We start from the raw sequence: 14,965 nt of genomic DNA on the forward strand, positions 1-14,965 counted from the left end.
ATTTCAGAAAATATCAATTTAATTTCAGTTTAATAATTTTATTTCAGAAAATATAAATTTCTTTTCGGATCAATAAGTTTTATTTTATAAAATATAAATTTCTTGTCAGATTAATAAGTTTTATTTCAGAAAATATTAATTATATTTCAGATTAATAAGTTTTATTTCAGAAAATATAAATTTCATTTCATTTTAATAAGTTTTATTTCAGAAAATATAAATTTCATTTCATTTTAATAAGTTTTATTTCAGAAAATATCAATTGCATTTCAGATTAATAAGTTTTATTTTATAAAATATAAATTTAATTTCAGTTTAATAAGTTTTATTTAAGAAAATATAAATTTCTTTTCAGATTAATAAGTTTTATTTAAAAAATATATTAATTATATTTCGGATTAATAAGTTTTATTTTATAAAATATAAATTTCATTTCATTTTAATAAGTTTTGTTTCAGAAAATATAAATTACATTTCAGATTAATAAGTTTTATTTCGGGAAATAGAAATTGTATTTCATATTAATAAGTTTTATTTCAGAAAATATTAATTACATTTCAGATTAATAAGTTCTATTTTATAAAGTATAAATTTAATTTCAGTTTAATAAGTTTTATTTAAGAAAATATAAATTTCTTTTCAGATTAATAAGTTTTATTTAAAAAAAATATTAATTATATTTCGGATTAATAAGTTTTATTTTATAAAATATAAATTTCATTTCAGTTTAATAAGTTTTATTTCAGAAAATATAAATTACATTTCAGATTAATAAGTTTTATTTCGGGAAATATAAATTGCATTTCAGATTAATAAGTTTTATCAGCCGAAAATTTCAAAGAAAATACCTCTACGTCAAATATCTTTAGTCAAAGTGAAGCTTTGTCGTTTTCGTATGAACAAAATTAGGTAACAGGAATGCATTAAATATAGTTTTAAGGCTTTAAAATTATCCATCTGGAAAGGCATATTTTGTCTAGTAAACTTTACTGAATTTTTGAACATAGAAAACAGACTAATGACTCTCCTTAACTCCTGCATATGTCATGACTGGTGAAGTTTTTAAGATGGTTCATAATCACTGACAGTTACTCATTGAAGCAATCCAAGAGATGCGGTTAGTTTAATGTCTTCTTCGAGATGGTAACGATGTTACGCCTGCCAGCCTCGAGGAGCGCGATTAGGGATTTACGAGCAATACTTATGCAGCTATTACATTAAAGTAGCATTTAGCACTCGCAGAAGAGAATTGCTACGTTCTTAATTGCTTTTGTTCTCTGGAGTGTAAGTAGTACCGATGTTGACTGCTTCGTTTTGCAAGTACGTGAGGAACCGATATGTACAGTACCTGCGAGAAAGAGAGAGTCTGGGAGATATGCTAGCCTACATAATTAAAGAACAGAACAGACTCAATGCTAGAGCTGACAGTATTAAAATTCAGCTCTCTACTTGAGGGTAGAATTGTGGCACTATCTCTAACAGAATTAAATGAAGGGTGGGTGGAGCGGAGAAAAATTATCTCCGGCACCGGGACCCGAACCCGGGTTTTCAGCTCTACGTGCCGACGCTTTATCCAATAAGTCACACCGGATTCCAACCGATGCTGGATTTTATCCTCTCAGTTTAAGTTCCACCTCTTAGTTTCCCTTTAGTGGCCAACCCTCATGCAGTGTGTCACAGATGTGTGACAGTGGCACAATGTCCAACATACTATGTGCAGAGGTGCACTCATTACGAGTGACTAAGTGGCCGGGATCCGACGGAATGAGCGCCGTCTTAAATCACTAAGTGATTATTTATGCACTAGCCGTACCCGTGCGCTCCGCTGCACCTGTTTGAAATAAATATAAAGTAATTACATAATTAAAATAGGACGTTTGATCCAGGGAACAACTTTTACAACAGCGCAAGATAATCTGCTTCGCTCATTACCCAATTTTTTTGCATTGCATTTATTGCATATATATTTTATGTATATTAACACGATTCAATTGAGCATAGTTAAAATTTTAATTATAAAATAATGGATTGCTAAGCTAACATACTATTACTGCATACTAAATCAATACACTCTCGTTGTTCGTAAATTCTCTGAGATTAAAATGAGTGTACATAAATATTATTTTAAGAAATACAGAAAAGGAATGTACAAAATAGCCTATCAAATTTTCCGTGCATAAGAAGCTATTTTAATCTTACCTGTCCTCGATTTACCCAGACGTTACTGTAATAACATTATAGCATTATGTCCAACTAGAGAAACTACACTTTCCAATGGTGAAATAATTAATTATTCAAATCGGTTAATTTAGCTTCTGATATTACTTCATACAAACACAGAAACATTCTCTGTAGGCTATGTTTAATAGCTTTCGATTGTTGATGTCCAAGGCCCCTGTTTCGATTGTTGTTGTCCAAGGCCCCTTATAGACGAAGTCATTTGTTCTTAATTCATTGCACCGTCTTAGATGGCGTTATTTTAATTTTAAAACTCATTTATCTCATTAAATATCAGCCCTATCAAAATTTTGTAAAGAATAAGACTTATCGGAAATCATTTTTAAAGAAACTTTTGTTATGTAACATTTTTCACAAAAATCAATAATAAGCGAGATATTTCGATTTATTTAATTCAGGCCCCCTTATAACCCCCCTTTTAAATAAAGTATTTTGAATGCCATATAGCCTAAAATCTAAGTTACAACGAACTTAATTTATATTCCAATTTTCATATAAATCGGTTCAGCCATTATCGCGTGAAAAGGTAACAAACATACAGACAGACATACAAACAAAAATTTCAAAAAAGCGATTTTCGGTTTCAGGGTGGTTAATTATATATGTTAGGACCAATTATTTTTGGAAAATCGAAAATTACCAGAAAAATTTAGGCTACAGATTTATTATTACTATAGATATCTTATTATTGTGATGTACCGAAGTACGTAAGATATTTCCATGCAGGAATTCTGCATTACCATATGATGAAGGATGGGTGGAGCGGAGAAAAATTCTCTTCGGCACCGGGTACTTCGGTACATCACAATAATGTGATATGCGTAAATAATCACTTAGTGATTTAAGACGGCGCTCATTCCGTCGGATCCCGGCCACTTAAAATTGTAAAGCCAATTGTTGGTATCGTGAAGACATGACAATATTATATTTGTAACTGTGGATTGTCGATCATTATTCATATTACACCAATAGTATTAAAGCACGATTATTAGCTGATTAAGCACCGAAATAGATTACTTTTATTTACTATTGTTAGTAAAGTTAGTCATTGTTTCAAATATTTAAATTTCATACATATCACATTACGATTAATTAGAAAATTGCAAATAGACAAGAAATATTGTTTTAAAAATGACAAAAAAGGCATTTATTATTGAATTATTAAGTAATAATAATAATACTAAACTGCCCCCCATTGAGGGTAGCCCTTACGGACTCAGTATATCCTCAAAAAAAAATATTATACATATGTAAACATAGGTATTCAATTTAAAAAAAGGGAAACAAAGAAAAGGGCGTAAAACATTACAATTGCTATTAATGTGGCACCATGTGATTAATTAGGATTTGGCAGGATTGTTTTAACACAATTATCACAATGTCACCCCTCAGAGATGTTGGCAGAACAAATTTCCGTCGAAATTCTTCGAAAAAAAGCTGGTATAGTTCCTCGAGCACCTATGAGCAAGCCGAATGCCTCAACGTGAATTAAGGCATATTTCAGCTTGAAATAGTTGACTGTAGGCTCATATCTTAAAAAAGGCAAAATAAAAATTGGCCCTCTCACTTTGATTTACTCCAAATCACATTTATATCTAAGAAAATAAATGATTTACTTCCACCCAGTAAAAAAGGTATTTTGCCAAACATCCGGGCTCTACTAGTTATGAACGATAAAATTGTTACCATAGTAATCGTAACCATAGTGTTTCTGTACAAAACAAGTGAATTAATATTACATAAAAATATGCATTAAACTGCTGAAATGTGTTGATATCATGTAAATAAGCAAATCATTGTCACATTTGTCGTTCCTTCATACTATTTGTAACTCTTGTTATGTGTAACATTCAAACACCTCTATCTCGGCACCCACTGGAAATTGGACACATGTTTATATAAACTTTTCTACTCGGAATAATCCGTACTACCAGTCCTAAAAATATTTACTAGTCCTTCTGAATCACCCCGAATTTATGACAAATATGTTAAAATTAAAGTGAAATAATTAAGATACACTTGAAATTTTAAGGTGGGATATTTTGAGCTCCGGAGAGAGAATTTTCCTCCAAACCATCCCCTGAATGAATCACTGCCAGCACCCCACTATTCCACTTCATAGCCTGGTTAAGATTCAGCATATTAAGCTCTTGTGCCTCGGTCAGTGTGCGTGACGAGTATGTTTTGTGCTTGCAGTCGCAAATCCTGGAGCGAGTTAAACCTGACCGGGTGACGGCGAGCAAGCCCGAAGAAGATCGTCGCCGCCGCACCATCATCGTTGAGAAGAAGAATGGCTCCTTTGGGTTTACGTTGCAGGTAAGCACTGCTACTCCCACAGTACACTAATTAGGCCTATTTCCCGAGTTGATTGACGTCGATCGTCATAAATTAAAGTGTTCAAACGCTCTTCATCAAAGTCGGGCGATCTCTTGAACGTGAAGAACTATTTATATCAAGTTGGCTATCTTCAAAACGAGAAAATCATCTTTGTGTCATGCTTGCCCCAATGGCTTAAGGGGCACAAATCGTCCTAAGCGGTCTCCAATGTCTTTACTCCTGAATTAAACTCAAAGCAAAAGAGTGTGTTGGGAATGTTTGTTTTTAGCTTGGAAACAAACATTCTTACACTCACAGCCATACTCACAATAACAATCACAAACAGCATGAACGTCTCACGCGATTATAGAGTTTCGATGAATCTCCTAGCCTGTCACTTTTTTCTGAATTATCACAGGTGGTGTCTCTTATCTTTTAGATTTATTATTCAGTCTAATATAATGCTCGTCTCTTTGTCTCTCTTTTTTTTTTTTTTACTTCACGATCCATTTTATTCACTTCATAATCGACATAAACTTTCTTGGAAATTGAACAATTGAAGACATGTTCAGTAACATGACATTAAAATGACAAATGACAAATAATAGTACATTATGCAACGAGCCTATAATGGTAGTAATTAAGACGCGAGTATGTTTATGAAACGAGCGCAAGCGAGTTTCATAATTTTCATACGAGCGTCTTAATTACTATTATAGTCAAGTTTTATACGACTTTTTATGCTCGACCATATTGATTTTTTCCTGCAATTGGTGAAATAAATTTGCGGGAATGTGCTTTGTGAAAGGCTGGAAGATGGCGGTGAATTGATGTTAATTTGTGTGTTGTTTTTTTCGACTGAGTTTAATATTGTCTAATCTCGCGCTAGTTGCCTTTCGATTGCATATCCGAGAATAATCGATAAGTTACTTGCGCTTTCATATTGCTACAATGGTATTTTTTGACTGGTGGAACGCCTGAACTTTAATGAATAGGTGTAATTTAATGAGGTCCATAAATGGCTGCTACCAGGTGTATAATTACTACATTTCGGCATGGTCGAGCATAAATTTCTTTAAAAGGGCTCTGTTGCTATGGAAAACAAAAACGCAACGAACGTATGCGTCAACATTATTTCGATTAATCTTTTATTTCCAATAGCAGTTCTAGAAAATGAACTGCAAACGGTAATATAATTCAGAAAATATGAAAGAAACTGAATTCTTTCAAAACGCGTAAGAGTTTTAATGAGAAAACATGTGTCACCTTTTTGACAATAATTTATGTTTTCACTGGTTGCCGTATTTTCTGGCAGCGTGCCATTCCAACACTGCTATCGCCGAACGCATAGACCCAATGTTTTTCTACGTATAGATGACTCCCGTATGTCAGTGGCCAACACAATGAGAAGGCATCGGTCAGTGACATAAACTTTCTGATTTGCGCCTTAATAGGCAAGGGCGGGTGTTACGAATCTCAAGTCGTGAGCCATAATGGCCGGACATGACGTCACAAAGAGGAGCCTTACTTGTACTATGATACATCGAAAACGGTGACATTTAGGACAGGGGTTCTCAAACTTTCATTTCCGAGTACCATTAATTCAGTGTACCGAAGACTCGAGTGTATCACCTACCAGAAGAAGTGTAAGATTTAAGGTGAATTAAAGTCCCTTTATAATTAATGTATTAGGTTCAGAAATTACTAAATTTGAGAAACATGGCTAGTTTTTTTTCTTTTTCTTTTTTTTTTTCTAAGTTTTGATCACAAGTCATGTCCAGTTTTTATATTTGTTCTTTAAAAAATACTAGCGAAGAAAAACTACCTTCAAGTAACTTAAGTATCTTGGCAGAAAAAAAAAAGAGTACTGCATTTGCAGCCGATGATGGGTAGGGACTACTTCTTTTCCCTTCGAACCCAAAACTCTAGCAGACTTTTTTTAGGAAAGATCTAAAGGCGCTATGACAAATAAACTCAATTAACTCTATTTTTAAACAGAAATCTTTGAAAAGAAACTTTTCTTGCACGAGCAAAAATAGATTTTAGAACCAAAGTTCTGAACTATAATTATTTTTGTATGAATATCTTCTGCCGGTTTCATTAAAAAGAAGAGGTAAACAAAAGTAACACGTACGAAACTCTCCCACTGGCTACCACAGAAGTAATACGACTAGAGGAAGCGTAATATAGTTCTCATGATTATACAGGGTGATCCATTTGGGTATGAATAAAATAAAAACACCGTAAAACATTTACTACTGAACTTTATTTGTTGAAACTTTGTGCATACAACACTGAAAGATGGGAGATTTCTCAGAGCTCAACACGACCCCTATTGTGCACCCTATATCTACAACTCATAACGGTGATGCAATTCAGCCCATGTCCGTTGTAACATAAGAGGGGTGATTTGTTGAAAAACTTGAGTAATTTTTATTCTCAAATCATGAATAATCCTGGGTTTCTGTGAATAGACTGTTTCTACAAATGTTCGATACCACAACATTATGGAATCGTATTTAGGTACATTAAGCACACCATACTCGTGTCGAAATTTCCTTTGAACTCTTTTAACACACTCAAATTTCGCATTCCAAAGAACACATTGTGCCCGCTGTTGATTTGTAGTAGCCGTTTTGATCATCTATGATTTTCGTTTGTCCTTTCAGATTATGCATCGTTGATTGTCATATATGGAAACTCCCATTTTTTAATCATAATATAACCAGCAAGAAAATTTTCCTACTATCATATTAGCTTTATAATAATAATGAATTACTATTATCCATACCCAAACGTATCAGACTGTATATAGCAATTTAATGCTATATGATTGATGGTTGAAATCGGAATTTAATATTTTAAAACGGTGTATGACCTTCTTTCAATACCCATAACTTCTGATTTGTTTTCAGTTGCCATGAAAACATATGTTCCTTGAAGTTTCTGCGATATTGTGAAATTTATTACATGAATTTTAATAGACAAATATTGAAGAACTTTATGGAAACCAAATGAGATTAGTGAACAATTTAATGTTGAAGTAGTTATTTAGACAACTACTGTAGTTACTAAAGATAATTTATAACGTGTTGACTACAATATTTTATCTTCGTTTCGTCTATTTAACGAAAATTATTTAAAAAACACAGAAAATAATTTAAGACCTATAATAAGTTGGCAAAGCCTACTTGATTGTATACAGAGTCGTTCCCTAGCAACAAGACTGTTTACATAGACATCAACAAACATTGTTACTGAAATCTCCATTTTAAATCCCGCTTCAAGCATCGAAAATGAGCAACGAGAAGGGATTTGACGCTCTACCAGCTGAAATTATAAAAGCAGTGCAACATGCAACGTTGGACATTCTTCCTGAGAAATCAAGAAAACTTTATTACAGCAAGGACTGGTGCATGTGTAGAGGAGTGCAAGTGAATGAAGATACTGTATTAGCTTATTTTTCAGCTATTCCAGTTGTCACTGATGTTATATTTTTACTATTTTCAAACTCTATATTTTGAAAATAATGACTTTCGTCGACTTTTATTACTAGTAGAGTCAGAAAGTACCGGAACTTCGGGTGGCAACGCCATGCTCTATAGGCAACTTCTCTGTCTTGTCCGTGTGGTATGTGACCTAATCTCCAGGCGTATAGACTCAGTGCGAACATGTGTAGATACCTTTGTTGCAGATGATAATTATGTAACCATTTACATAACACCGCCTTCAAAGTACTCCCCCTGTGCAGTGATACACTTCTGCCAGCGTCCATACCACTTCTCGAAACATTTCTGCAGCCCATCTTTGGTCACTTCCCGCAGAGCGCTTGTCGCATGAATTTTCACCTCTTCGGCTGACGCAAATCATCATCCCTTGAGTACAGATTTGACCTTTGGAAATAAGTAGAAATCTGCTGAAGCAAGATCTGGAGAATATGGTGGCTGTGGAAGGACAGGTGTTTTGTGTTCTGCGAGGAATTCGCTCACCAAGAGCGACCGCTGTGCTGGAACATTGTCATGATGGACAGCCCTATTTTGTCCTTGCCACAAATTAGGTCTTCTTCGTCGAACTGCATCACGAAGACGCCGAAGAATTGCAACATACGTCTCCTTACTGACAGTTCGACCCTTAGGAATGAACTCGAAATGTACGAGACCCTGGATATCGAAGAACATTTCAAGCATTACTTTCCCCTTTGATCGGTCGGCACGGAATCTCTTTTGCCGTGGTGAGCCGGGAGATTTCCACATTGAAGACTGCCGCTTTGGCTGCGGGTCGTAAAGGAGACACCATGTCTCGTCACCTGTGATCACTCTGTGCAAGAGAGTTGGATCCTGGTCCATTCTGTCAATCAGGTCTCCACTAACCAGTTGCCCTCTTCCCGCTGCTCATCTGTTAGGCTTCTTGGAACAACGTGCTCACACACGTTGCATTTTCTAATCATTGTGGAGAATGGACTGCACAGAACCATGCGAAATGCCTAACAAAGTAGCCACATCATCTATTGACTGTCTGCGGTCTCGTCTGATTTCTTGTGCAACTCGAGATATCATTTCTTCCGTTCTTGCCGATCAACACAGACATGGAAATTCTACACATCCAACAAAAAAGCCAGAAACTAAACACACTAGAACAATACGAAATACACAGACACACAAAAACACATCCAAATTAAATTCTCAACACACAAGTCAATTTCAGAACACACACACTCTTTGACTCCACATTACACGGCACAAACACACCCCCACAGGAAACAAAACAAGAGGCTCCAAGACCAGCAGCAACCAGTTCTGAAGAGGTCAATAACAAACTGAAACATATTAACCAGGCACGGTAAAATTTAACACGAGAAAGACATATAATACATATTCCGAAGTGATATAGTGTTAAAAGTTGTGTAATCAAGATGTACAGTGAAACCTGTTCAAATCGGAACCTGAATAATCCGAAATCCTGTCTTTTTCTTAACAGTTTATTGGTCCTGACGAAATTTGTATGTATTATGTATAATTTGTCCTGAATAAAACGGAAATAATATTTTGGATACACTATTATAATGTAAACTATATTTTGAAGCAGTGTGTAATTTCAAGAAATGTACGAAATATGTAGGTCACTAAGATAAAAACAAGTTTTCTTTGCAAAATTTAGAGAGTGCTAGGGTGGAATTTCAGTTGTGGAAAATTCAGGTGTAACACTTCGAAAAATAAAGACCATCTCATGAATGAGTGAAAAATGAAGACCGTCTCATGAGTGAGTGGCTTGCGGACATTAATGGTGCCATAAAAAGGAAACAGAAACCGCTGGTTATGTGGAAATAAATTAACTGTTGTGAGAGTGAGTTTTTCATGCCTTTTCAAAGATCGTGCCAATTTCTGGACCTATTCTGTAAAACAAACCCTTGAACTGCCAAATATATAGGTAAGTCAGAATTCAAGGCTTCTAATGGATGGCTCCTAGACCAATAAATTAAATAATGTGCAGTGATATACAGTACACTATTACAGTATAGCGTTAGATATTAAATTTAGTATGATTTAATAGTGTTTAATGAGTGAGTTGCGATAACATTAAACAGAAAATGAGATTTTTCTTCAATATGATTCACCACTGGAATAAGCGACAGAAAGCTGATTTAATGTCAGTAGTCTTAAACGAAATGTTTTGTACTTCTTGCAGTTTGCGGCATGCCATTTTGTTTTTCAGTTATACAAATGATAAAATATTGCATTTTAACTTCACACCTGACTAATATGGAAACCTGTCCATAACGGAAAAAAAAAATCGGGACCATGTCACTTCCGTCTTGAACAGGTTTTACTGTATAACAATAATAATTTTAGGAAGTGAGATAATGTAAAAAAAAAAAAAAAAAAAAAGCTATTCAGATGTCTTTGCGCTCGAAAGAAAAAGATGTAATTACAAAATCTTAAAATTTCCTTGTGAAGCAGCGTAATATCTTTCAAGTTAACTGAACTGAGGTTCCTGAAGGCGGTGAGTATTGGGAACGTAACTTCTCACACAAGAATGGGTCGACGGACAGCTTATCCAACACGTTTTACAATCTCCGAGTGTTTTGACTGTAATTCGACAGTTATATGCTTATGCAAGAAGTTAAATTATTTAAGTGGAGTTCAGCTGGCAGCCATCCGCTAGCTCGAGTCTCCCTCCTCCTCCTGGAATAATCGCTCTCTTCGCTCTGTATACGGAAACGTGTTGATACTATCTCTCACCCAAGGTTAACCAGACCTCCATTTAATATCTACGTGTAACAATACAATGTTGCTAAGTTACGTGTGTCATAAAACGTACCTCCATTGAATGCACGACACCAATTAAGGAGTTGGACGCTAATGGCAATGCTGTAATAACAGCTCTGCAGAAAAACGCTCAAAGCGGATTTACAGCTTTCTGTAATTATGTCACAGTTTAAGTCGATGCACATTTTTATGATATTCGCAACAATGTAGGCCTAGTGTTGAGTTAGAAGAGAATTCTTTGACCAGTTCTTTAGTTACGTGGTACCTTCGTAATGTCCTAAAATTCTTACACGTGAACAGGTGAAATATTCAGGCATTGTAATGGAACAAAAATTACTTTAGAAAAACATATGCCTATAGATTATGTTTGCTCTAAATTAAGAGCATTTATATACAGTATGACCCGTAAGTAATGTGATTAATCTCAGGGGGTTATTCTTTGAGATATTTCAAACAAAAGTTGAATACAATTTGCTCGTTTTTACGTCTATTTAAGGGAGCAGTGTATTATGATAGTACCGCGCCGTGGCGTCTTGGTCTAAGGCAGCGTTTCTCAAACTATGGTCCGCGGACCACGTGTGGTCTTCGAGGTCTGCCCTTGTGGTCCTTCAAAAAAGACAGAAGGAAAAATAAAATTCAAAGAACTACGTATCGCACTATAGCTTAAAATCTCAGAGTTTAGAAATGATGCATGGCAATCGAATTTCACTTTTTCTCCCAGTACTGACATTTTATGAAATTTATTACCCTACCTGTCTACCGACTTCCCACTCTACTCTCAGCAACAAAAGAGGGATTTAAAGCACTATGAACGTGGTGTTTCTCGTCATCTTTTCCCTGCACATCTGGTGCCGCGCCTGTAACCCAGCCAGGGACCACCCGAATTCATAACAGAGGACCAAATTATCGAATCTTAATTTTATTTTAAAATATAAGTATACTGGTATTAAAATATGCTACAAAAATGATGAAGTTGCTTTCAAAGGGAACAAGAGTAAGGTGGTCTGCGGAACTGTTCTAATTTTAAAAAGTGGTCCCCACTTCAAAAAAGTTTGAGAAACGCTGGTCTAAGGCATCCTCCCTAGGACTCGCGTTACGGAATGCGCGCTGGTCCTCATGGGGGAAGAAATTTTCTCATGAAATTTTGGCCAGTGTATGGGACCGGTGCCCACCTTGCATCGTGATGCACTTGGGGAGCTACGATAGGTAGCGAAAATCCGGTTTCGCAAACCAGCTATAACGGCTGGAGGGATCATCGTGCTAACGACACGATACCTCCATTCTGGTTGGATGATCGTCTACCTCTGCTTCGGCATGTGGACGTGAGGCCAGCAGCCGGCTGTTCGGACTTGGTCCTTCACAGGCTGTAGCGCCATGGATTTTTTAGTGTATTATGATAAATGATTGAAAGAATTTTTGTTTTGTTCTTTAAATGTGCAGAAATTTCAAATGCAAGCTTTCGTTCTGAAAAGGAATTTTTCAGTTTTTTAAACTCTTGACTGCTGAAAGATCTTTGAAGTGAGTGCAACTTAAACCTTACCATAATTAGGCAAGACACGAAACTTTATCCCAGACTGTTTGTTAGGTTATAATAGCCAAATTAGCGTATTACGAGTTGGTTATTTTTAATAACCACTCGAAACAAAGCACGACCGTAAACAATGCTAATTCGCGGACACTGATCACGTGATCAGAAATGCCGTAAATGTATGAAAACATTCGCCTTCAAAGGAAATATTCTCAGCACAATCTGAGGATTGTCTCAAGACCAAGACAGGACGGACTACGCGGCTATGCACATTGTTGCCAATTTAGCCATTTTCCGGCTAGACCTAGATTTTTTAAGCACAGATAGCCGAAAGAACTAGCTATCATCGGGATTTGTTAGCTGTTTAGTTTCAATGTTGGGGAATGTCTGACTGTTTTTAGGTGCTATTCCATTCTTGGAGCCAAATACAGTAGGCTAGTCTGTTATTTTTCTTTTTTTTTTTTTGTCGGTGGGTGACGATTTCTCCCAACTCTTTCTTCCGAATTCTCTGTAACTGATATTAAAATGTGTTTTGTTTATTTTCAGAGCTATGGGATCCACTACAAGAAAGAACAAGAAATAGAGATGATAACCTACGTTGATTATGTGGACTATGATGGCGCAGCGTTCAGAGCTGGGATGCGGGAAGGTACGTAAATGCACATAATTATGTATATAGGCTGAAAGAAATGAGTGTCACTTTTATCACAGGGAAATTGTAAAAAACGCAATCTGGAAAAACTGAAAATAGGATCCGGGAAATCATTATCTTCATCAGCGTCTGTATTTCTTTTTTGTATTTATTATGTGCTATCTGGTAGGATGGAAGAGAAGGCCTTATGGCCTTAATCCTGTCAGATAAATTAAATAAATAAATAAATAAATAAATAAATAAATAAATAAATAAATAAATAAGTAAATAAATAAATTAGCAAGTACGTAAGTAACTAATAAATAAATAAATAAGTAAATAACTAAGTAAGTAAATAAATAAGTAAATAAATAAATTAGCAAGTACGTAAGTAAGTAACTAATAAATAACTAAATACATAAATACATAAATAAATAAATAAATAAATAAGTAAATAACTAAGTAAGTAAATAAATAAGTAAATAAATAAATTAGCAAGTACGTAAGATACTAATAAGTAAATAAATACATAAATAAATAAATAAGTAAATAACTAAGTAAGTAAATAAATAAGTAAATAAATAAATTAGCAAGTACGTAAGTAACTAATAAATAAATACATAAATAAATAAATAAGTAAGTAAATAACTAAGTAAGTAAATAACTAAGTAAGTAAATAAATAAGTAAATAAATAAATAAATTAGCAAGTATGTAAGTAAGTAACTAACAAATAAATAAATAAATAAATAAATCTTCATTTCTGAAGACGAACTCCAGGCGTTATTTCTTTAAACAGGTGCGATAAATATTTTGAAGCAGAAAACATCACAATTTCCGTTTGTATTTTGGGTGAATGAATGCTGTTTCAACAGCTTATATTTAGTGATTTTTTATATTAATAGTCCGTATAGTGTCTAATTAATACCGTTGCTGCATTTGGTATCATTAATAGCATGTTCTCTGCGTAACCAGAGTCTGCTATCGGCTCGGCTGACAGTCTGGTTGCCGCTTTGCGGTTTCTCTGCACTCTGTTCACCCAATAGCTTGCACAATATATTTGCACTTAATTTACCTTGCACGTGTGAAGCCGTTACTTCCTTCATTAGTCAGGTCACTTCAGTTCATTTGCATGCCTGTCTGCTTATTATATTTGCGCACCTCCGCGTGTTTTAAATTTCAGTTAAGCAATTCCACTAAATATCATATACCGTAGTATTACTTCACCAAAACAACAGATTATAGAAATAAATGGGAAATCTGCCAGTTTACTATACATATTTGTACAACTTTATTTAAGGTGAGTCTGTACTTCCATATCTTACAGTTCTGGGTGCATTTTTCTCAGAAGCCATAAAATACAAAAGTAGAAAAAATAGGGCATATGTAGCCTTTATGTTGTTGTTTTGTTGTTTTCTAATGCCAGGCGTTTGACAATAAAGTCATTTGACCTCTTGCACTCCAATATTTTTCAAAGATATTGTCACGGTCAACCACTGAAGCACAGATTTTGAGATGTTCCGAATCCATTTCTTGGTTTGAGTTGTACAATGGGCAGTTAGGGGACTGATATATTCCAATTCTATGCAGGTGTTTGGCCAAACAATCATGGCCTGTTGCCAATCTAAATGCAGCTACAGACGATTTTCGTGGTAAATCGGGAATCAACTGTGGATTATGATGCAGAGTTCCATTTTTTCCCTTGTGATTGTGTTATCAAATTTTGTTTGTTGAAGTCTAAGTATGTAGATTTAATAAATCTCTTCACAGAGTAATACGTAGATTTAGTAACAGGTCTGTAAGTAGCAGTGCTGCCCTTCTTTGCTAAAGCATCCGCATTCTCGTTTCCCAGGATTCCACAATGGGATGGTATCCATTGGAATACAATTCTTTTATTGAGTGATATTAATTGAGAGAGCATTTTAGTTATTTCTGCTGTTTGAGAAACGAACTATATACACAAACAAATATACAACCGGCTGAATAAA

At 34.9% G+C, this 14,965-nt stretch overlaps 1 protein-coding gene across 7 annotated transcripts in view; it reads left to right on the top strand.

Annotated features, from left to right (window-relative positions):
• The window catches only part of ssp6 (short spindle 6), a 321,247-nt gene that overhangs the window by 248,513 nt on the left and 57,769 nt on the right, over positions 1 to 14,965 (top strand). For all 7 annotated transcript variants that reach the window (XR_011336609.1, XM_069849099.1, XM_069849100.1 and 4 more), the window contains exons 2-3: positions 4,435 to 4,554; positions 12,895 to 12,997. Coding sequence is in view for 6 of the 7 variants with exons in the window: in XM_069849099.1 (XP_069705200.1) it covers positions 4,435 to 4,554; positions 12,895 to 12,997 (223 nt within the window). In the remaining variant the exon portion in view is untranslated. The remainder of the gene's footprint in view (positions 1 to 4,434; positions 4,555 to 12,894; positions 12,998 to 14,965) is intronic.

The sequence above is a fragment of the Periplaneta americana genome, chromosome 16 (genome assembly GCF_040183065.1).
Source record: "Periplaneta americana isolate PAMFEO1 chromosome 16, P.americana_PAMFEO1_priV1, whole genome shotgun sequence".
NCBI classification, from domain to species: domain Eukaryota; kingdom Metazoa; phylum Arthropoda; class Insecta; order Blattodea; family Blattidae; genus Periplaneta; species Periplaneta americana.